Source organism: Oryctolagus cuniculus, chromosome 16, assembly GCF_964237555.1.
Source record: "Oryctolagus cuniculus chromosome 16, mOryCun1.1, whole genome shotgun sequence".
Lineage (NCBI taxonomy): Eukaryota > Metazoa > Chordata > Mammalia > Lagomorpha > Leporidae > Oryctolagus > Oryctolagus cuniculus.
In genome coordinates, this window is record NC_091447.1 from 63,154,542 (window position 1) to 63,173,828 (window position 19,287).

General features: G+C 63.9%; 3 protein-coding genes across 9 annotated transcripts in view; 1 reads left to right on the forward strand and 2 right to left on the reverse strand.

Annotated features, from left to right (window-relative positions):
• The window catches only part of DNAJB1 (DnaJ heat shock protein family (Hsp40) member B1), a 27,701-nt gene extending 17,496 nt beyond the window's left edge, over positions 1-10,205 (reverse strand). Inside the window, exons 1-3 of one of the 6 annotated variants that reach the window (XM_070058895.1) lie at positions 9,945-10,030; positions 9,165-9,374; positions 6,244-6,344 (exon numbers count right to left, since the gene is read on the reverse strand). The gene's annotated coding sequence lies outside the window, so the exon portion shown is untranslated. Of the gene's footprint in view, positions 1-6,243; positions 6,382-9,164; positions 9,375-9,944 lie in introns of all 6 variants that reach the window. The other 5 variants (XM_070058899.1, XM_051835830.2, XM_070058896.1 and 2 more) reach the window with 5 other exon arrangements.
• The window catches only part of TECR (trans-2,3-enoyl-CoA reductase), a 19,305-nt gene extending 5,603 nt beyond the window's left edge, over positions 1-13,702 (forward strand). The window contains exons 2-13 of one of the 2 annotated variants that reach the window (XM_051835826.2): positions 11,473-11,523; positions 11,876-11,927; positions 12,069-12,113; positions 12,200-12,303; positions 12,386-12,501; positions 12,586-12,691; positions 12,769-12,841; positions 12,924-12,967; positions 13,049-13,106; positions 13,191-13,279; positions 13,387-13,432; positions 13,517-13,702. In XM_051835826.2, coding sequence (XP_051691786.1) covers positions 11,473-11,523; positions 11,876-11,927; positions 12,069-12,113; positions 12,200-12,303; positions 12,386-12,501; positions 12,586-12,691; positions 12,769-12,841; positions 12,924-12,967; positions 13,049-13,106; positions 13,191-13,279; positions 13,387-13,432; positions 13,517-13,644 — 912 coding nt within the window. In that variant the 3' untranslated portion in view covers positions 13,645-13,702. Of the gene's footprint in view, positions 1-10,696; positions 11,524-11,875; positions 11,928-12,068; positions 12,114-12,199; positions 12,304-12,385; positions 12,502-12,585; positions 12,692-12,768; positions 12,842-12,923; positions 12,968-13,048; positions 13,107-13,190; positions 13,280-13,386; positions 13,433-13,516 lie in introns of those variants that run through there. The other variant, XM_070058894.1, reaches the window with a different exon arrangement.
• A 101-nt stretch (positions 13,703-13,803) lies between these two features.
• NDUFB7 (NADH:ubiquinone oxidoreductase subunit B7) lies at positions 13,804-16,036 on the reverse strand. Its single transcript, XM_051835831.2, has 3 exons — positions 15,831-16,036; positions 14,081-14,249; positions 13,804-13,999 (listed from the first exon to the last, which is right to left on the reverse strand). Exons 1-3 carry the CDS (start codon positions 15,940-15,942, stop codon positions 13,867-13,869), a joined length of 414 nt encoding a protein of 137 aa, XP_051691791.1. The 5' UTR covers positions 15,943-16,036; the 3' UTR covers positions 13,804-13,866.
• Positions 16,037-19,287: the final 3,251 nt, after the last annotated feature.

The following is a 19,287-nucleotide window of genomic DNA, read 5'->3' on the forward strand; positions in this document are numbered from 1 at the left end:
ACCCCGCTTCCCTGCCTGGATCCCCCGCCCCTGCCCATCTCCCCCACCCCTGTCCCCCTGCATCCCCTCCTGGCCCCATCCAGCCACCACTGTCTGTTTACGTGGGAGCCTGGAGGTCCTCCGCGGGGGCAGGGGCTGTGTCGCGGGGAGCACGGGACAGGCATGTGGCTGCAGCGGCTCAGGCAGGGACACTGTGGCCAGTCTCTCGCGGTCCTGATGGAAGCCAGCTCCTTGGGGCCCCCAGTGGACCCTGCCCCTGGCCGTCTTCCTGCCTCTGGGCTGGGCGCCCTCCTCCATCTCAGGGCGCTGCCTGCTTTGCAGCCTGTCACTTATTCGTCACTTCGTTCTGCCTCTGTAACTGTCGTGTACCGGGGACCCTGGAGGGAGCCACGGCCTCTGCCCTCCTGGTCATTTTTTTTTTTTTTAAATGTGATTTATTTATTTGAAAGGCAGAGTCACAGAGAGGCATAGTCAGAGAGAGAGGTGTGTTCCATCTGCTGGTTCACTCCCCAGATGGCCGCAACGGCTGGAGCTGAGCCAATCCAAAGCCAGGAGCCAGGAGCTTCCTTCAGGTCCCCCACAGAGCCATTTTCCACTGCTTTCCCAGGCCACCAGCAGGGAGCTGGATCGGAAGTAGAGCAGCTGGGACTTGAACCGGTGCTCATATGGGATGCCGGCACTGCAGGCAGAGGATTAACCTGCTGTGCCACAGCACTGGCCCCACCTCGTGGTCTTTTTATCCAAGCCAAGGCCCCAAGGACGAGGTCTTTGGGGCAGGGGAGGGAACAGTGTCCCACGCAGAGGGAACCGTGTGTCATGTGCAGTGGCCTGGAGGCGGGGCTTTGTGGGGGTGCCAGTGGAGGGGATGCTGGCTTCTCTAACTGCCGGGGTCTTGTAGCCACCCTGTGAGGCTGGGGACTTTATCCTGAGCACGATAAAAGCCCCCTTCCTGTAGGATTTTACCCGAAAGCTGGACTTTCAGAGGGTGCACGTTCCCTTTAAGTGTGTGTGTGGGGGTTTGTGTTTGTTGCTTATCTGCAGGGTGCTTGGTGGGAGGAGCGGGGCTCCCTGTCCCCAGGGACCACAGCAGCTCCGTAGCTGTGCAGAGTGGCACGTGGCCTTGTGCTATCTATCCCCAGTCCTCGCTGGCGCAGGCTGTTACGTGAGGCTGCAGGGCCTGGCGCCGGCTCCTGGGCCTTGATGAATTCCCTGTTCCCTGGGGCCCTGGGCCTCCGGGCCTCCCAGAGGTGGGCAGAAGCTTAAGGGAGGGAGGGGCGGCAGAGCTGGGGCCCAGGCTCCCCCCCGACCCTGGGAGTCCCTGGAAGGAGAGGGGGGCGGGCTTTGGGAAAGGCCTGTCATTCACGCCGCACCTGAACGCCAGCTCCTCCTGGGCAGCCCAGGCCATACCCCTCACCTGTTCTTTGTGTTGCATTTAGCACCTTCCAGGAGGGGGTGTGTGTGGCCCTGGCTCTGCCTTGACACCCCCCCCTCCATGCAGGCCCAGGCATCCGGCAGGTAATTCATTGTCCCCCCCCACCCCCCTCAGGTGCTGCGACCTGAGGAGGAGGCCTGGCCTGCTTGCTCGTGGGCTGAGTCTTCGGGGCGGTGGCGTTGGTGCTGAACGATGGTCTGCACATGGGGCGTCCGCTGGGGGAGGTGGACACTACTCTTACTGCAGCAGAGCCACCCCCCTCCTGGAGCTCGGCCATCTTCCCCACCTTGTCCATCCAGAGGTACCCCACGCTCTGGGCTTTTCAAGCCAAGATAAGGTGGGGGTCCGCAGGGGTGGGGGGCATTAAGCCACAGTCCGCGGATCCCAGGAGGACGTCCCGTGACTGAGCTCACAGCCAGTCCTGGCTCCACACGCGGCGGTGACACCATTCCCCATTCCCCGCCATGCCGGCACCAGGCACTGTCCAGGTCCGCCCGGGATTTGGGTTGCCGGCCCTCACTCCACTGTTCCTTCAGCCCGTCCTGTGAGCTGGCAGGGCTGAGCAGCAGGCCGAGACTTGGGGGCCTTTGGAGCCGCTCACAGATGGCAGATGACAGGCGCAGGTGCCCTGATGACAGCGCAGGGCCCCTCCCAGACCCCCCCCCCAGGTGAAATGCGGCTGCTCCGCAGCCCGGAAGCCCCGCCCTCCCCTGCTCAGGCTGCCTGTCTCCTCCCTTCTTGCGGCTCCGTCCTCTCCTCCCAAGGCTGCACATTCTCCCCGCTGCTGGGTGCCATGGCGCTCCGGCAACACGGGCAGCTGCTTGTGTCGGCCCCTGGCGCCTCCGGATCCAGGAACCAGGGCGCCCTTTGGACCGTGCCCGCCTCCCCGCCCTGTCTGGTCCACGTCTCCGCAGTCTGCTCGCCTACTGTCCATCTGCCCCTGCCATGGCAGGGACCCTTTCTGAAAACCGCAGCAGGGCTGGGCGGCCTTGCGGCACAGCGGGTTAAGCCGCCGCCTGTGACACCCGCATCCCATATTGGAACACTGGTTCGAGTCCTGGCTGCTCCACTTTCGATCCAGCTCTCTGCTAATGCATCTGGGAGAGCAGCAGCAGAAGGCCCAAGTGTCTGGGCCCCTGCACCCACGTGGGAGGCCCGGATGGAGCTCCTGCCTCCTGGCTTCAGCCTGGCCCAGGCCTGGCTGTCGTGGGCATTTCCAGCCCATGGAAGGGGTCTCTCCCTGGCTCTGCCTTTCAAGTAGATGAAAAGAAACATTTAAAGGACCCCCAAAGCAGCGGGTGGCACCCTAGTGCCTTCCCGGATGCGGAGAGGAAGCCCAGCGTGCTCATCCTGGCCGCTGCCCGCTTCCTCCCCCAGCCCCTCTCCCTGGAGAACCCGGGGCCGGGCTCAGACCTCCCCAGGCCTGCCGAGCTCGGGGCTGTCTCCAGGAAGCCTCCGGGCGTCCCCCGAGGCTCGCGTCCCCTGTCCAGGGAAGGGCTCTGGGCCCCGTGCCCAGCCTCACTTCCTTCGCGGCACAGGGCCCGGCGTGGCCAGGGGTTTGCGCAACGACTGCTTGGCTGCGAACGGGCGGAGGGGGGCGTGGCCTCGCAGTGGAGGGGCGTGGCCTCGCACGGGGCCCTTGCCGCCGCCTCCTGGAATCTTGAGCGCTGCGCGGCTCGCCGCCGTCGGGCACATGCACTCGGGCTGCGGGTGCTGGAGCCGGCAGCAGCCACCCTGGGCACAGCCGAGGGGCCCGGAATGTTTTCTATTTATTTATTTAAGATTTATTAATTGGATAGGGAGAGACAGAGGCCAGAGAGGGCTCCCGTTACTGGTTCACTCCCCCAAATGCCTGCCGCAGCAGGGCTGGGCCAGGCGGAAGCCGGGAGCCAGGAGCTCCATCCGGGCCTCCCCCGTGGGTGGCAGGGGTCCCAAACTTGCTGCCTCCCCAGGCTGGGTACTCCAGCACCGCGGTGGCAGCTCACCCTGGAAGAGTCTTACCCATCTGATCGCATGACCAATAACAACTGTCGGTCATCAGCCTGGGGTACGGGAAGACCCCCGGCGAGTGGAGGAGCAGAATTCAGCTTCAAGGCCAAAACAGGTAGAAGAGCTTGTTCATGGGGCCGGCGCTGTGGCGCAGCGGGCAAAGCCACCGCCTGCAGCGCCCGCGTCCTATATGAATGGCGGATCGAGTCCCGGCTTCTCCACTTCCGAGCCTGCTCCCTGCTAATACGCCTCAGAAGGCAGCGGCAGACGGCCCGAGTGGGGAGACCCGGCTGGACTTCCAGGCTCCTGGCTTTGGCCTGGCCCAGCCCTGGCCATTGCATCCGTCGGGGAGCGAACCAGCAGATAGAAAACCTCTGTCGCTCTGTCTCTCTGTGTAACTCTGCCTTTCAAATAAATAAATAAATAAATCTTAAAAAAAAAAAAAAAGCTTGTTCTTAGCTTCCTGTTCCAGGCATGGTGGCAGTCTGAGAAGTCTGAGAAGTCTGAGACGCTAGTTAGGTTTCATAGAGCCTCGTAAATGTTTATATGGAAATTGCAACATCTGCAGTAGGCTGGAGATGACATCATGTACACCTACCCGAGTGCGAGCTTGGGCGACACAGTGTTGCATGTTAGCTTCAGTGTGTGTGTGTGTGGTGGGGGTACCCCGGGTCTGTGGAATTGCTTTAGGAGCAAGACGCCTGGAAAGCAGAGTGAGCTCCCGGCGACCAGGGCGCTTCAGAATGTTCCTACCGAAACCGAGTGAAAACGTAAGGTTATTTGGGTGCCGAGATAATCTGAAATCATGCATGAGCGGTGTTCAGAAAGTTTCCAGAAAAATCTGTATTGTCAAGAGACCGAGCTTGGAGATTTCAGAATGTTTTGCACCAAAATAAACTTAACTCTTTTTTTTTTTTTTTTAATTTGAAAGGCAGAGAGCTACAGAGAGAGAGAAAAAATAAAAAACCTCCCATCTTCTGGCCCACTCTGCAAGCACCCACAGTGGAACCATCCCGGTCTCCCTCGTGGGGGGCGGGACCCAAGCCTTGGAGCCACCTCCCAGGGCGCGCATTAGCGGGAGGATTCCTGGGACTGGGGTGCGGGCATCCTGACCATTGCAGTCCCCTTGGGGATGTCTCCGCCTGTGTCAGTGTGGGTGGGCACGCGGGCAGAGCTGGCCCTCTGGGTGTCTACCCCCCAGACCCACGGCCCCCACCCCGGCCGATGGCACTTGCAGCCTTGGCGGTGGCACGTCTCTTTAGCGCAACCTTTGACCCACGTGTGGAATGCGAGGGGACCTCCCCCCAGCTCCATAGGAGAGAGGCTGCAGGTAAGTTGGCGTGTAGTTTCGGCTTTCCCACGCATTTCCCGCGGGCTTTCTGAAGCCCCCGCCGCGCGCACCGGGACCCCTTCGCGCCGGCCTCCCTGCCCAAGCCAGGGGCTGGCAGCCGCCGCCCGCCGAGCGCCAGGCAGTAAATCGCTGAGGCTTTGCGGGGCCCCACGGCCTGGGTGCTGACCAGCACGCCTGGCCGCGCGCCAGCACCGTCTCATTTACAGACACTAAAGAGTTTGCTGTCATTTTCACGCGTCCTGAAACGGGCTGCTTTCGCCTTTTTTTTTTTTTTTTTTTTTTTTTACCACTGAAAAAAATGCCCCAGCCGTTTTTAGCTAAGGGTCCAGACCACCAGGTGGACGGGGAGCTGTGATTTGCCAAACCCTCTCAACCCCAAGCCGGGAGGGATTGCGGATTTGCTTGCCCAAGCTGCTGAGCTGGCCTCCCTGCTGCCGGCTTCAGTCCCCATGCAGAGCGGGTCCTTTATGAGCGGAAGCCAGGCCCTGAGTCTCTGCCCAGAACCTCCCAGGGCCCCCAGCGCTCCCAGAGAAGGAAGCAAAGCCCCTGGCCCGGCCCCCAGGCCCTGCGTGGTGCTCCCCGCCTTCCATGCTCCAGGCCTCCAGCCAGGTGGGCCTCCTCACTGTGCAGTCTGCTCGCCCCAGGGCCTTTGCACAGCCTTTGCTGTGCCCAAGGAATGCTCTCCATCACCCAGATCAAAATCCCCTGTGAGGGCAGGGGGCCTGCCACAGTCCCCCGCCCCTGCCTGCCCCGTGCATGCTTTGTTTCTCTCCATGTCGCCTTCTAACATGGAGGAGACTGCAAAACGTTCATAGGAAATGGGATCGGAGTGAAAGTTTTATTTTGGTGCCATTTTTTTTTTTGTTTTTTGAATCCATGCACTGAGGGGAGGGTCTTCAAAAAGTGCACGGAAAATGTGCATTAGGCAAAAACTGCACGGATTTCACAGTCGGGGGAGGGGCACTGAAATAAACTTGTCAAGTAAGGATATTTCTACTTTTCAACTCTGAGAGCCAGAGAGAGAACTCCTGGCTGCTGGGTTCACTCCCCAAAGCCAAGGAGGGCTGGGGCTGGGCTGGGCACTCGGCGGGCGGAGTCTCCCTCGTCTCCCACGCGGGATCTGCGTGAGCAGGGAGCCGAGTTTGAACCCAGGCGCTCTGGCGGGGCTGGGGGTGAGGGTGGGTGCGAGACCCTGTGCCCATCCTCGGATGCACTTTTAATTCCATTTTCATGGCCGTTTTCAAGTACCCCGTGCGTTAACCAGAACTATCTATTTCATTGGTCTCTAATTCCCCCACCCCCACTCCCGGCTGGGGTGTGCTCCCCACGTGGGCCAGGACTCTGGGCTGCCCTTCTGTGGCTGACTCCCCCAGAGCCCCGAGCCATGCCTGGCACGTGGCGGGAGGTGCCAGAGGCTACTGGCATTCTTGGCGGCCGCGATGTGTGCGCAGGCGCGCAGGGCTGAACTTACCTGCTTCCGGGTGGGGGTGGGCCTGGATGGGCGGCTCCTCTCCGCTGGGCAGCTTGCGTCCCCCAGGGCTGAGAGGCCCGGGCCTCCTTCCGGCTCCAGTGCTAGAGACGGAGAGAGAGCGAGCGCCAGACTGTGGGTCTGGGCACGCCCCGGGGATCGGCAGGTGTCAGGGACAGCTGTGTGTGGGGGTGGTCCCTGCTACCGTTCCCCTGACCCCTGGAGCGTGCACCCCGTGTGTCTCTGGGACAGGCCGTGTCTCCGGGCCTTGGCCTTCTCATCTGTAAAGGGGCGATGGGTATGGAACCAGGGACAGCCAGCACCCACGGGCGGTGGGAAAGGTTTGGGGCTCCTGGCAGAGGTTGGGGCGGCCCAGGAGGAGGGGTGGCTGCCGCCGGCGTGTCGTGCTGGAGCTTCTGGTGCTGTGGGGGCAGGAGTCCCGCTGTCAGTTTCTGACTTGGTGGTCCTGGCCAGGGCCAGGGCCAAAGCCAGAGCCTGAGCCGGCAGCCCTGTGCTCCCACAAAGAAGCCCATTGCCCGGATAGAACCCCCCTCCCCACCCTGCTCTTTCAGCCCCACTGGTGGCCGTAGCCTGTGACGGAGGTGTGCAGGAAGCTGCTGGCCCTGTCCAGGCCCCTCCGTGTGGCCGTCATCGTGTCCTAGGTGGGCAGAGGCTGGCACGTGGGGTCCTCAGCCCACGGAGGTGCTGCGCCCACACAGACCAGATGCATGCTGTATGGTCTGTGCCGCCCGCATCCTGTGGCCGGCAGGGGGCTTTGGGCCAAGGAGGCTGGGGCTTGGCCCCCGGCCCGGGCCCTTCCTGGCTCCTTGCCTTGGGCCGGGTTTCTAAGCCCCAGCCCTAATTGGGTCAAGGTCCTCGGCTACAGGGTCGGGGTGCGGGGGTGGGGGTGGAGGCTGGGGCGAGCTGACCCAGGGGAAGGGTCTCCGCACAGCCGCAAGGAAGAGGCAGGGGTCACCCTTGATGATGGCACTTGTGAATGAAGCGGGCCTGCGCAGCGCCCCCTCGCGGCCGGGACGTGCCCTGCGTGGTGCGCTCTGCAGAGCGCTGGCCAGCCCCTGCCTGGCCTGAGCCCGCTGTTGGTCCGGGGGCCCCCCTGCCCTTCCGTCTCCCGAAGCTGCGCGCAAGCCTCCGATGCGGTCCTTGGGCTACTTCCTGGGTGCTCGGGGCCCTGCCAGGCGGGGACAGCGACCTCAGCGTCTCGGCCTTGGGTTGCTGCCGCCTGTGTGTGTACCGAGGTCTTTGGGATAGGAGACCCTGGTTCGTCGCCTTTTGCCAGCCAGGGAAGACAGAAGCGGTACCCGCCCCCCGCAGTTCCCAGGCGCACCCCCCCCCCCCCCCCCCCGCCGCGGGGAAGGAGGTCACAAGGCGACAGGGCCCAGGCGTGGCGGCCGGGAAGGAAATATTTCTGGCTGAGCAGAGTGGCCTGTGCTGGCTTCCTGGCAGCCAGAGCCGAAGGCTCCTCGGCGGCCCTGGCATCGGCGGTGTGAGTCGGTATTTCTGGAGAGTGGAAGGGGAAGGCTGCCGCAAGGGCTGGGCCGCCCAGCGCGAGTCCAGGCGGCGGCACTCCCGGGCGCGGGGCTGGGGCCCATGGACCTTGTCAGGCCCTAACGCTTGCCTGGGCTCCCCGTAGCTTGTCGCAGGTGCAGGGCGTGCACACTTCCTACCTCGGCCCCGTGCTGCCCTGGGCGGTGAGCAGTGGTTCGAGCCCCTCCGGGGCTTGGGTCGGAAACCTCAGGCTCCCCCTGCCCTCGCCCCCTCCCATCCAGACTATTGCTGGGGCTCCTGGCCTGCACCTGCTTGGTTGGCGATGAAGCCCGCCAGCCGGGGGTGCACCATGTGTGCCCTCTGCTCAAGAACCCTGCAGGGCTCCCTCCCTCGGAGCCAGGGACCCCCCCCCCCCGACCTGCTTCACTCACCCCGCCCTGGCCACATTGGCCTCACCCGGACCAGGCTCGCCCAGCGCAGCCTCAGGCCCCACGGCCTTTGCACACAGGCCCTTCCTCCCGGCATCCTGACCGCTCCTGCCACAGCCCTCCCTGGTTCTCTGCACAGCTCCTGCTGACAAGGCCACCTGCTCCCACGGCGTGGCGCGCACAGACAAGGGGCTTGGTCCTGGGAGCCGGAGGTGGGGGAGGCAGGGCGGTGGCTCCCAGGCCCCTCCTGGCAGGGTCCGCCCGCCTCCTCTTGGTCCCCGCTGTGTGAGGCCGGATCCGGGCCACGCGGCGGGTGCTTCCCCAGCGGGCCACAAGGGGGCAGTGGCGAGCGCCGCAGCCTCCGCAGACGCTGTCCCTGCATGCCGGGCTCCCTGTTACCGGCCCTCAGCCTGTACGTGTCCTGAGCGCGGGCCCTCCACGGCCACGGCCCGGATTCCAGGAGGCCCGGGGTGCGCAGCCCCGCTGCTTCGCTGGAGTCAGCCGGGCGCTGTGTGTTGTGCTAGGACCGGCATGCCGGGGTGGGGTTCTGGGGTCACCACTCTGGTTGTTGTTCAGAGAGGCTGGGTACCGCGTCCAGGGCCTCACAGGAGCCTGCCTGCCCTCGAGCCTGGGGCAAGGTGAGTGTGGCTGGGGGCAGGGCCACCGCTGGCTCTGGAGCCCCCCAGTGTGCTCCAAGAACCCAGGTGGCGGCGAGCCCATTGCCATGTTGGGTTACGGTGTGGGACAGCTGGGCTGTCCCCAGGCCGCTGCCCCCGTGGTCTGGTCAGCTGTTGCTTTCCCTCTGTGGGGCAGTGCCCTGGGCCAGGGAGCCAGGGCCTGATGGCCAGAGCGCCTGCCCCACAGCGGAGCTGGGGCTCTGCTGGTGTGGGGAAAGGCCCACGCCGCAGGTGTCAGGAAGGGTCTGGCTGGGCAGGGTTCCGGGCAGAGTACAGCCTGTGCAAAGGCCCTGGGGCTCGCTCATTTGCTCACCTCTGCCCGAGCCAGGGCTTGGAGAGCAGCAGGTCCTGTCTGTCTGTCTGTGTGTCTTTCCTGCCGCGGCCAGCAGTGTCTTCACGGCACAGTGGGCGGAGTGGGCCCTGCTCCTCAGCGGGGGCTCTGGGCCCCTCATATGGGGTGGGCTTCAGCCCCGCCAGGCCACGCCCTGACCCTGTGCCCCCACCAGTGGCTGCTGGCTGGGCCCTGGAATTTCGGGCCTTTGGGTGAGAATTCCTTGCAGGCTGGTGGCGCTGTCACCGCAGAGCCGCGCCAGGCCCCTGCCCTCGCCCTTGTCCCGCGCCTGTGGGGCCACACCCCTGCCTGTGGCCCCCCTTCACCTGCCGGCCACAGCCCCTTCCCCCTGCCCTCGCTGTGATTTGCCCCTCCCCCCACAGGTCTGGGGCCTGCGTGTGCAGCAGTGGGGGGCCCCAGGGTCGGGAAGGCCCGGGCCGGGGGTCTCTCCTAGGAGGCCCTGGGACCTTGGCATTCTCTGTGATGGCTTCCTGGGGCCTGGGGCACTGCTGCTGCCCTGGCAGAGCCCCGGCCGGCGGCGCGTGCGTGGCCGGCACCTGCCAGTGCCCACCCCAGGCGCCCCCTATGCCTCTGCCGCCTCCCACGTGGCCCAGCGCAGACTTGACTTTCCTGCTCTAGTTTGAAAGGACAGAAGCACCAGAAACAGGGCCACACGGGGTCCTAGGTGCCCCCCGCCCCTTCTCCTGCTGGGGCCCTGGCCCGGGGGGCACCTCCCATCCCTCTGGCCCCTGGGGTGCTTACCCCTCGGCTGGCCTGGACGCTCCTGCTGCCGCGGCGGTGTGCGCGGCCCCTCTCCCAGCTGCCCTGAGTCCTGCCCCGACGGCCGGGCCCTGGTTCTGCGCCCGGAGCCAGGGCGAGAGGCTTAGGTTTCAGCCCGCCCTGCAGCAGCTGGCCAGGGCAGCCAGAGGGGCTGGTTGTATTTTAAGCTATTGAGTGGTTCAGCAGGAACTCGGAGCCTCCCGGCTCCGTGGACGTGTGCTGCCTTCCCGCGGCGGGGCGGCCAGGGCTCTGAAGGTATGTGTGGGCACTGCCCGCCCCGGGGCCGGGCAGCTATTAATACCACTGTGCCCGCTCTGCGTGCCCCCGCCCTTCCCCACACCCTGGTGTGGGCCTCATGCTCCAACATGGCCACCAGGGCAGGGCAGGACCCAGGGTGGGCCACAGGGGCTCAGCAGGCCTGGGAGCGGCGCACCCACACGTGGAGTGCACAAATCAGTCTCTCTTGGGGCCCCGAGACTGCCCCTTTCTGACAACTGGGGTGGTGGGCCTAGTCCCTGGGGCTCCCTCCCTTCCGGCTCGGGGTCTGGGGAGAATAGAACCTGGGTGAGGGCGTGGTGTTGGACGTTGGGCTGGGTTCAGTGGGACGTGTGCCCTGGATTGAAGGTGGCCTTGAATGAGGTCCCTGGGGAGCAGTGTGGGGGAGGTGGGAGGGTGGGCAGAGGAAGAGAGAGCTGGGGAGCAGAGCCGAAGGCTGAGGCTGTGCCAGCCTGGGGGGGGGGGGCGCTTGCCTGAGCGGCCCTGCTCCTGTGCACAGTGACCCCGGAATCTGTCACCTCCTTGGGAACACGGATGCACAAGGAGAATAATCCCGAATGTCCCTTTGCAACTCAGAAGGGGAAATGCATGAGCCGTCTCATGGATTCTCAAAATAGCTGGAGAGTCTCCAGGCCCAGTGACTGCTCTGGGCCCAAGCTGGGAGCTGGGAGCTGGGAGTGGGGTGCGGGGTGCGGGGGCCTGAGCCGGCTTCACCCTCCTCCTCTGGCCTCTGGCGAGCCCCAGACCCCCCAGCCCTGGGTCTCCTTGTGCACTTGGAAGCCTGTCTGGGGCTCGCAGCGACCCCGGGGTCTGGGGCTTGGCTCCTGGGGGGCTCCCTGGGGCGGTTTTATATTTAGCTGGGCCACACTCTGGTACCACTCGGATTACATCTGGCACAGAGGCCGGCAGTGCTGGGCCGGGGCCGGGGCCGGGGCCTGGCGCGGGCTCCCTTCCAGCACCGCGGCAGAATTTGATCACGCCTGGCCAGGCCCGGCCCAGAGCGGCTGAGCGTGGGGAGGGCGGTGGTGGGGGCTGACGGCCGGCAGCTGGGGCCACTGGCCTGGGCGTGCAGAGCAGGACAGCAGGGCCGTGTGTGGTGGGTGGCATGGACCTCAGCCTGAGCCTGGTGACCCGGGAGCCCAGCCCGAGCCTGGGCCCCAGCCTCAACGGCTTCCCCAGGCCTGCGCCCCCCAAGACGGCCAAGAAACCTAAAAAGGCCGTTCTCTTCTTTGAGGTGGAGATCCTGGACGCCAAGACCAGGGAGAAGCTGTGTTTCCTGGACAAGGTAGGCCGCACCAGCTGCGCCGGCCAAGGGCACAAGGCCTGGGACCTGCTCCGGGGGCGCTGTCCAGCCCTCCTGCTCGTGCCCCACCCCCTGCCCTCCCGAGGGCCCACGAGTGGCGCTGTCCCCACCTGGGGTACGGTGGGCAGCTGTGGCTTCGGGCCTGGGAAGGAGGTGGAGCCTGGGGGGAAGGGGCTGGGAGCCGGGGGGGGGGGGGTGGAGAGGAGACAGAGCCGCCCCCTGGCTTCCCAGCGAGGACCCACAGCTGTCCCCGCCCTGGCAGGCCCCCAGCCCAGCCCCGCCTGGTCTCCAGGCTCTGCTCCCCCAAAGCTGACTCGGTGCGGTGCCTCCGCAGGTGGAGCCCCAGGCTACCATCGCAGAAATCAAGAACCTCTTCACCAAGACCCGTGAGTCAGGGCCCCGCGGTGCTCCCCCGGCGGCCCAGGGAGGCCGGGCTCCGACGCCAAGCTCCTGCGCTGGGCACTCCTTGGCCTGAGGCCAGGCCCCGCAGGCCGCGTCTGAGCTGGCTGTCCCCCTCCCTCCCGCAGACCCGCAGTGGTACCCCGCCCGCCAGTCCCTCCGCCTGGACCCCAGTGAGTACAGCTGTCGCGGGCTTGGGGGGCGGGGGGAGCCGGCCTGGGCCGCCCCTGAGCCCCGGCCGCCCTCCCCCTCCCCGCAGAGGGCAAGTCCCTGAAGGACGAGGACGTGCTGCAGAAGCTGCCCGTGGGCACCACGGCCACGCTGTACTTCCGCGACCTGGGCGCGCAGATCAGCTGGGTGACGGTGAGTGTGCGCCGCGGCCCCGCCCTCCGCCGGGGGGGGGGGGGTGTGCGGGGCGGGGCCACTCACGCGCCGATGCCCGCAGGTCTTCCTGACGGAGTACGCGGGGCCGCTCTTCATCTACCTGCTCTTCTACTTCCGCGTGCCCTTCATCTATGGCCACAAATACGACTTCACGTCCAGCCGGCACACGGTGGTGCAGTGAGTGGGGGCGGGGCGGGGCGCGGCGGGGTGGGGCGGGGCACGGCGGGGGCGCCAGCCGCGCTGAGCCGGCTCCCCCCGCAGCCTCGCCTGCATCTGCCACTCATTCCACTACATCAAGCGCCTGCTGGAGACGCTCTTCGTGCACCGCTTCTCGCACGGCACCATGCCGCTGCGCAACATCTTCAAGGTGGGAGCCCCGCCCGCGTCCGCCCGCCCGCGCCCCCCGGCCCCGCCCCTGGCCCAACCCTGCGCGCTGCCTTGCAGAACTGCACCTACTACTGGGGCTTCGCTGCGTGGATGGCCTACTACATCAACCACCCCCTCTACACGCCACCCAGTAAGTGCCCCGGGCCCGTCCCCGCGCCCCAGCCCCTCCCCCTGGGCTCCCCTCACGACCACCCCACCCTGCTTCCCTGCAGCCTACGGAGCTCAGCAGATCAAGCTGGCGCTCGCCATCTTCGTGGTAAGGAGGCTGGGGGCGGGTGGTGGGTGGTGGGTGGCGGCGGGGGCTGGGGCGCTCGGCCGACCCTGCTGCTCCTGACAGATGTGCCAGCTCGGCAACTTCTCCATCCACATGGCCCTGCGGGACCTGCGGCCGGCCGGTGAGTGGCGGGCGGGGGCGGGGCCGGGCCCGCTCCCCTGAGCCCGGGGGCGGGGTCCGAGTCGCCCTTCCATCCTGCCGCCAGGGTCCAAGACCAGGAAGATCCCGTACCCCACCAAGAACCCCTTCACGTGGCTCTTCCTGCTGGTGTCCTGTCCCAACTACACCTACGAGGTGAGCCCCCCGCCCCGGCTCCCACGCAGCGCAGCGCAGCGGGCGGGGGCTTGGCGGGATCTGGGGACGGGGACCGCGGCCCGCCCTCAGCCGCCATCTCTGCGCAGGTCGGCTCCTGGATCGGCTTCGCCATCATGACCCAGTGTCTCCCAGGTGAGGCCTCGGCCGGCGCCCGGCGGGGAGCCCCCCCCCCCCCCCACGGCCGGGCGGCCCCTGACAGCCCGCTCTGCCCCACAGTGGCCCTCTTCTCCCTGGTGGGCTTCACCCAGATGACCATCTGGGCCAAGGGCAAGCACCGCAGCTACCTGAAGGAGTTCCGCGACTACCCGCCTCTGCGCATGCCCATCATTCCCTTCCTGCTCTGAGCGCGCCCCCGCCCGCCGCGGCGCGCCCCCGCAATAAAATCTGCTGGCCGCCACGGGACTCGTGCTCTGTGTGTGTCCCTCCGTCCGTCCGTCCTCCCGCAGGGGCCTGGGGACCGCCAGCCCTCCCCACCACCCCCGGCGCAGTAAGAGGGCTCGGGCGACGGGGCCTGCACGCCTTTATTCCTGTGCCGGCCCGCGGGGCTGCGGGCTGCGGGCGCCCAGCTACAGGGCCACCTCGGGGCCCAGCTCCCCTGAGCCCTGGCCGGAGGCCGCCGCCGCCTCCCGCTGCGCGCGCCGCTTCCTCCGCTGGAGCAGCCGCCGCTCGCGTTCGAACTCCTTCATGCGCTTCACGTAGCTGGGGAGGGGACAGAGGCGGAGGGTCAGGGGTGGGGGGTCGCGGCCAGCCCGCCCGGCCTCCCCGCGGGGCGGCGCTCACTCGAGGTGCTCGCAGTGGTCCCAGGCGTGCCGCTCGTGCTCGCAGGCCAGGAAGTTGGGGAAGTGGTCGCGCTTGCACTTGAGCAGCCGGATGAGGTGGTGCGCGCAGTAGTCCCGCTGCTGCAGCGTCAGCTGCGCCTCGTTCATCTGCTGCTGCGTGGCCACCATCTCTGCGGGGCAGGGGGCTCAGCGGGGGCAAGGCCACACTCCCCACCCCCCATCCGCCGCCCGCCACGCCCCAGCCCAGCCCCTGCCCCGTGCCCGGCCCAGCGCTGCCAGGCAAAACCCGAGCCCGGACCAAAGCAACCCTCTGAAGGATGGGGGGCGGGGGGTGCTGGGAGACCCCAGCCCCGCGCAGCACCGGGACATCAGGCCTCTTCCTCGTTCTCCTCCGCCCGCCCGCTCTGGTCCCTAACTCAGCGCCGGCCAGCCGCAGGGCCCTGCGGGGGGCGGGGGGGGGCGGGCGGGGGATGCGGAGCTGTGGCAGGTGCCCAGGAAGAGCACGCGCATGCGCGCTGCCACACAGCGACAGGTGAGGGGTGGGGACAGGAGTGAGAGTGTCCTAGGGCTGCTGGCCGTCTCTGAGAGGTCCATTAATGCCGGTGTGGAGGTGCCCAGTGGTCGGGGATCTGGAAGTCAAGTTCAGGGTCAAGGCCAGGACATGAGGCACAAGTTCAGGTGCACCCGCGTGCAGAAGGCACCTGAAGCCAGGAGATCCCACCTCCCCTACAAACACACACACAAAACAACCCCTGGCCGGGCAGTGGTGCGCACAAGAGGGAAGATTCGAGCTTTGGGAACCCAGAAGGGGAGGCGAGTTATAACTGGTGGGCTTGGGCCGGCGCTGTGGCACAGCGGATAAAGCTGCCGCCCTCGCCAGTTCGAGTCCCGATTGCTCCACTTCCGATCCAGCTCTCTGCTGTGGCCTGGGAAAGCAGTGGAAGATGGCCCAAGTGCTTGTGCCCCTGCACCCGTGTGGGAGACCCGGATGGAGCTCCTGGCTCCTGGCTTCGGATCGGCCCAGCTCTGGCCATTGCAGCCATCTGGGGAGTGAGCCAATGGGTGAAGGATCGATCTCTCTAACTCTGCCTTTCAAATAAATAAATCTTTAAAAATAAAATAAACAAATAAATAGACTGACGGCCATGCCGGCTGCCCCAGGCTGCGCTGCGTGAGCGCGGAGGACAGGCCACGGGGGTCAGCGATGCGACGGGGGCGGGCCCACAGGGGCTTCAACCAGGGCAGAAACAGCGGCGTACTGGCACGCGGTTGGGCTGTAGAAGGGAGCCGCCCTTGGCCAGGTGAGGCGAGGGGCCGGCAGGCGGGAGGCCCCGCGGTGCTCTTTCCCTCCCTGGCTCGGAAGCTCAGGCTTTGCCCTCTCCGGTCTGAACAACGCCGACTCCGCCTCCCTCCCGTCCAGCCGCTACCTCCAGGAAGCCTGCCTTGATATCCCCCCCACCCCCCATCCCAGGACGCGCCTGGGTCCAGGGCGCTCCCCACTGGGCGCACCGGGCAGCCCCCTTGTACTCTCTCCTGCATCTCCAAACGCGGGCACGGCGGCCGCGTCCCTTCCGCGGCGAACGCCCCCAAGCTCCGGCCCCAGCCGCACGCATGGAGGACGGGGCGCCGCGCGTCCTCGGAACCCACCAGAGGGGAGCCGGACAGAGACGCAGAAACTCCCGCCCACCCCGGGGCCGCGGGTCTGGTGGTGGTGGGGCACCCGCCGCCCGCGCCTGCGCACTGGGCCTCACCGCGCTCCTTGCGCTCGGGGAAGCCGTAGTCCGGCGAGAAGGTGGGCATCCGCAGGGGGTCGGGCTCCGAGGACGAGTCCCCCACGTAGCGCCGGGCCAGGTGAGCCCCCATGGCTGCTGTCGCCGCAGGTCCCCGCAGCAGCCGGGGTCACCTCGCTCCTGCCCGGAAGTACTGCCTCTTGTCAGCCGCGACTTCCGGGTCGCTCAGGCTGCAGTGGGGGATCATAGAGATGAGCCATCGGGCCTCCCGTTTTGGGCGCCATCTGGCGGTCGGATGGGGGAACGACAGACATTGTTTCCTCCCCGGAGCTAGTGTGGGATGTGGGGTTTTAGTCTGAAAATCCATCTGCGCCGGAAGTGGGGTCGTGTGGGCCTAGCGCCTCCCCAGCCCCACCCTTTCTGGGGCGCCGCTGGTATCCCGAGGCCAGAGCACAAATGAAAATTATTTTCTATATCATTTTTCAACAACAACAACAAAATCACAGTATCATGTTATGAGGATATTTCCAAAGGTTTCGGGGAAAAATAAAATTAGATAGCTTTGTTTTGGTGCAAAATATTTGGAAGTATCTTCAAAAAAGTTCATGGAAATGAGGACAGAAATCCACGCCGAATTTGAATGAGTGTCGTGGAAAAGCCGCGGGGAATTCAACAGTCATTTCCTGTGAACTTTTTGAAGACTTCCAGTATGGATGGACTTTTTTTTTTTTTTTTTTTGCACCGGAAGTGCCACAGCCGGGTAAGCCACACTTGGACACGTTAGTATCCCTTACCTGAGTGCAATTTCCAGTCCTGGCAACTCCACACTTCCCGCTCCCTGCCAATGTGCACCTGGGAGGCAGCAGGTGATGGCTCAGGTTCCTGGGCCCCTGCCACTCCACATGGGAGACCCGGATGCAGCTCCTGGCTCCTGGCTTCAGCCTGGCCCAGCCCTGGCTGCTGGGGAAAGAACCAGCGATGGCCGATCACTCTCTCTCTCTCTTCCTCTAAATAAATAAATCTTAAAAAAGGAAAAATGTTTGCACCAAAGTAAATTCCTCTTTTAATTCCATTTTGCCCCTCACATGCTGAAATACTCTTGTACATAAAGTATCAAAATAATAAATAAAATTAAAGTCTTTTAATCAATGAAATTTATGCAAATATTTATAAGAAAAGCTCTATATAGCTGGAATTTTAAATAAATCCTATTGAAAGTTTTTTGCAAAAATAAGATAAGTTGCAATTCTGTTGATTGCTATTGTAAAGAGTGGCACTGGGGCTGGCAGTGTGACCTGTGACGCTGGCATCCACTATGGGCCCCAGCTGGAGTCCCGGTTTGCTCCACTTTCGATCCAGCTCCCCGCAGACAGCCTGGGAATGCAGCAGACAATGATTCAAGTCCTGGCTGTGGCGGCCATTTGGGGAGTGAATCAGCAGGTGGAAGATTCTCTCTCTCTCTCTCTCTAATTCTGCCTTTCAATATATAAATAAATCTTTTAAAATATTTCTAAAAAAGAAAGAATTTGCCTTGCCTTTCACAAGCTGTTGAGGTTAAAGCTCCCTTATATGCGAATTTAAGAGTGTGACACATTGTTGGCCGGCGCTGTGGCTCAATAGGCTAATCCTCTGCCTTGCAGCGCCAGCACCCCGGGTTCTAGTCCCGGTTGGGGTGCTGGATTCTGTCCCGGTTGCTCCTCTTCCAGGCCAGCTCTCTGCTGTGGCCCGGGAGTGCAGTAGAGGATGGCCCAAGTGCTTGGGCCCTGCACCCCATGGGAGACCAGGAGAAGCACCTGGCTCCTGCCTTCGGATCAGCATGGTGCGCGGGCCGCAGCGCGCCAGCCGTGGCGGCCATTGGAGGGTGAACCAACTGCAAAAGGAAGACCTTTCTCTCTGTCTCTCTCTCTCACTATCCACTCTGCCTGTCAAAAAAAAAAAAAAAAAAAAAAAAAAAAAGAGTGTGACACATTGTTTCAAAGCGGGGGCAACTCCAATGCTGTGCTCCTGTGTTACCCAGGAGCCAGGAGCTCCATCCTGGTCTCCCAGGTCAGTGGCAGGGACCCAAGCACCTGGGCCACCACCTGCTGCCTCCCATGGTGCATTAACAGGAAGTTGGGGTCAGGAGCCCCAGCTGGGAGTCGAACCCAGGCACTGTGGTGTGAGATGCAGGTGTCCCCAGTGGTGTCTTAACTTCTTGGTCAAACGCCCACCCCCAACATGGGGTTTTAAATCCCACTTGTTTTAAATCCCCTCCCCCCACCCCAAATCCCAAGAGCAGTGTGGCTGAGTCCTGACTTCTGGAACCTGTAATTATGCACTTATTTGGGAAAAATCTCTTTGCAGATTCATTAAATTAAGGATCTTGATTTCCTCCCAGGCGGCTTGGCTGGATCCTAAATTCCCAGACAGGCTTCCTTCTTCTAGAAGATTTGACACTGACAGAGAAGACACAATGGACCACTGAATTTTGATTAACAATGTTTAAAAAGATTTATTTATCTGGAAGGCAGAGCATGAGAGAGAGAGAGAGAGAGAGAGACAGAGACAGAGAGAGGTCTTCCATCTGCTGGGTCACTCCCCAAAATGCTCACAGCAGCCAGGGCTGGGCCAGGCCAAAGCCCGGAGAGCCAACAGTGCCATTTGGGTCTCCTACATGAGTGGCAGGACCCCAAGTCCTTGAGCCGTCACCACCTGCTGCCTCCCAGGTGCTTTGGCAGGAAGCTGGATGGGAAATGGAGCAGCTGGGTCTCGAACTCTTGTTGCAGTATGAGATGCTGGCGTCGCAAGCAGCGGCTTAACTCACTGTACCACAACACTGTCCCCCCATCCCCACCCAAGCATGCATTTTAAAATGTAGCAGTTGACTATTTCTGGAACTTTCCAATGACTTGGCAGATGACTGGAACCCCAGAAAGCAAAACTACAAAAAGGGCGGGGCTGATGCCCTTGTATCTGGGTCATACTGTAGCAGGTAAATGCTCATTCATTCATTCAGTCAGGGTTGGAAGGAGGCCTGGCCAGGGCAGATCCCACCTCCCTGGGAATGGGGTGGAGGAGGGGCACACACCTCCTTCCACTCTGACGCTCTAGGACTCAGATGCTGCAGCCTGTTCTGTCCTCACTGGGAGGCGGGGAGCAGGGCTGGGTGATGTCACAGTCCTAGTGTAGTGCCTCAATGGAGCAAACATGTTTTCCAAGTGGAGATTCTCTTCATGGGTTATTTTAGGTAGCAGGTGCAGCGGGGCAGGAGGTGGCCAGGCCCTAGTCATTCCTGATCCACGCTTTTCCTGTTTGCTGGTCGCTGATCATCACACGTGGATTCCTCCCTGTGGCCCCACCCATCACCTCCAGGTGCCTCCTTCCTCCCTCCCTGGCCCTCTCCTCCTGCCCAGGCAGGGGCTGCCTTCACCCTGTCATGATCTGCTGGGTTGGAGATCAGAGGTTCTGGATCATTATGGGCTAGGAAACAAAGAAAAAA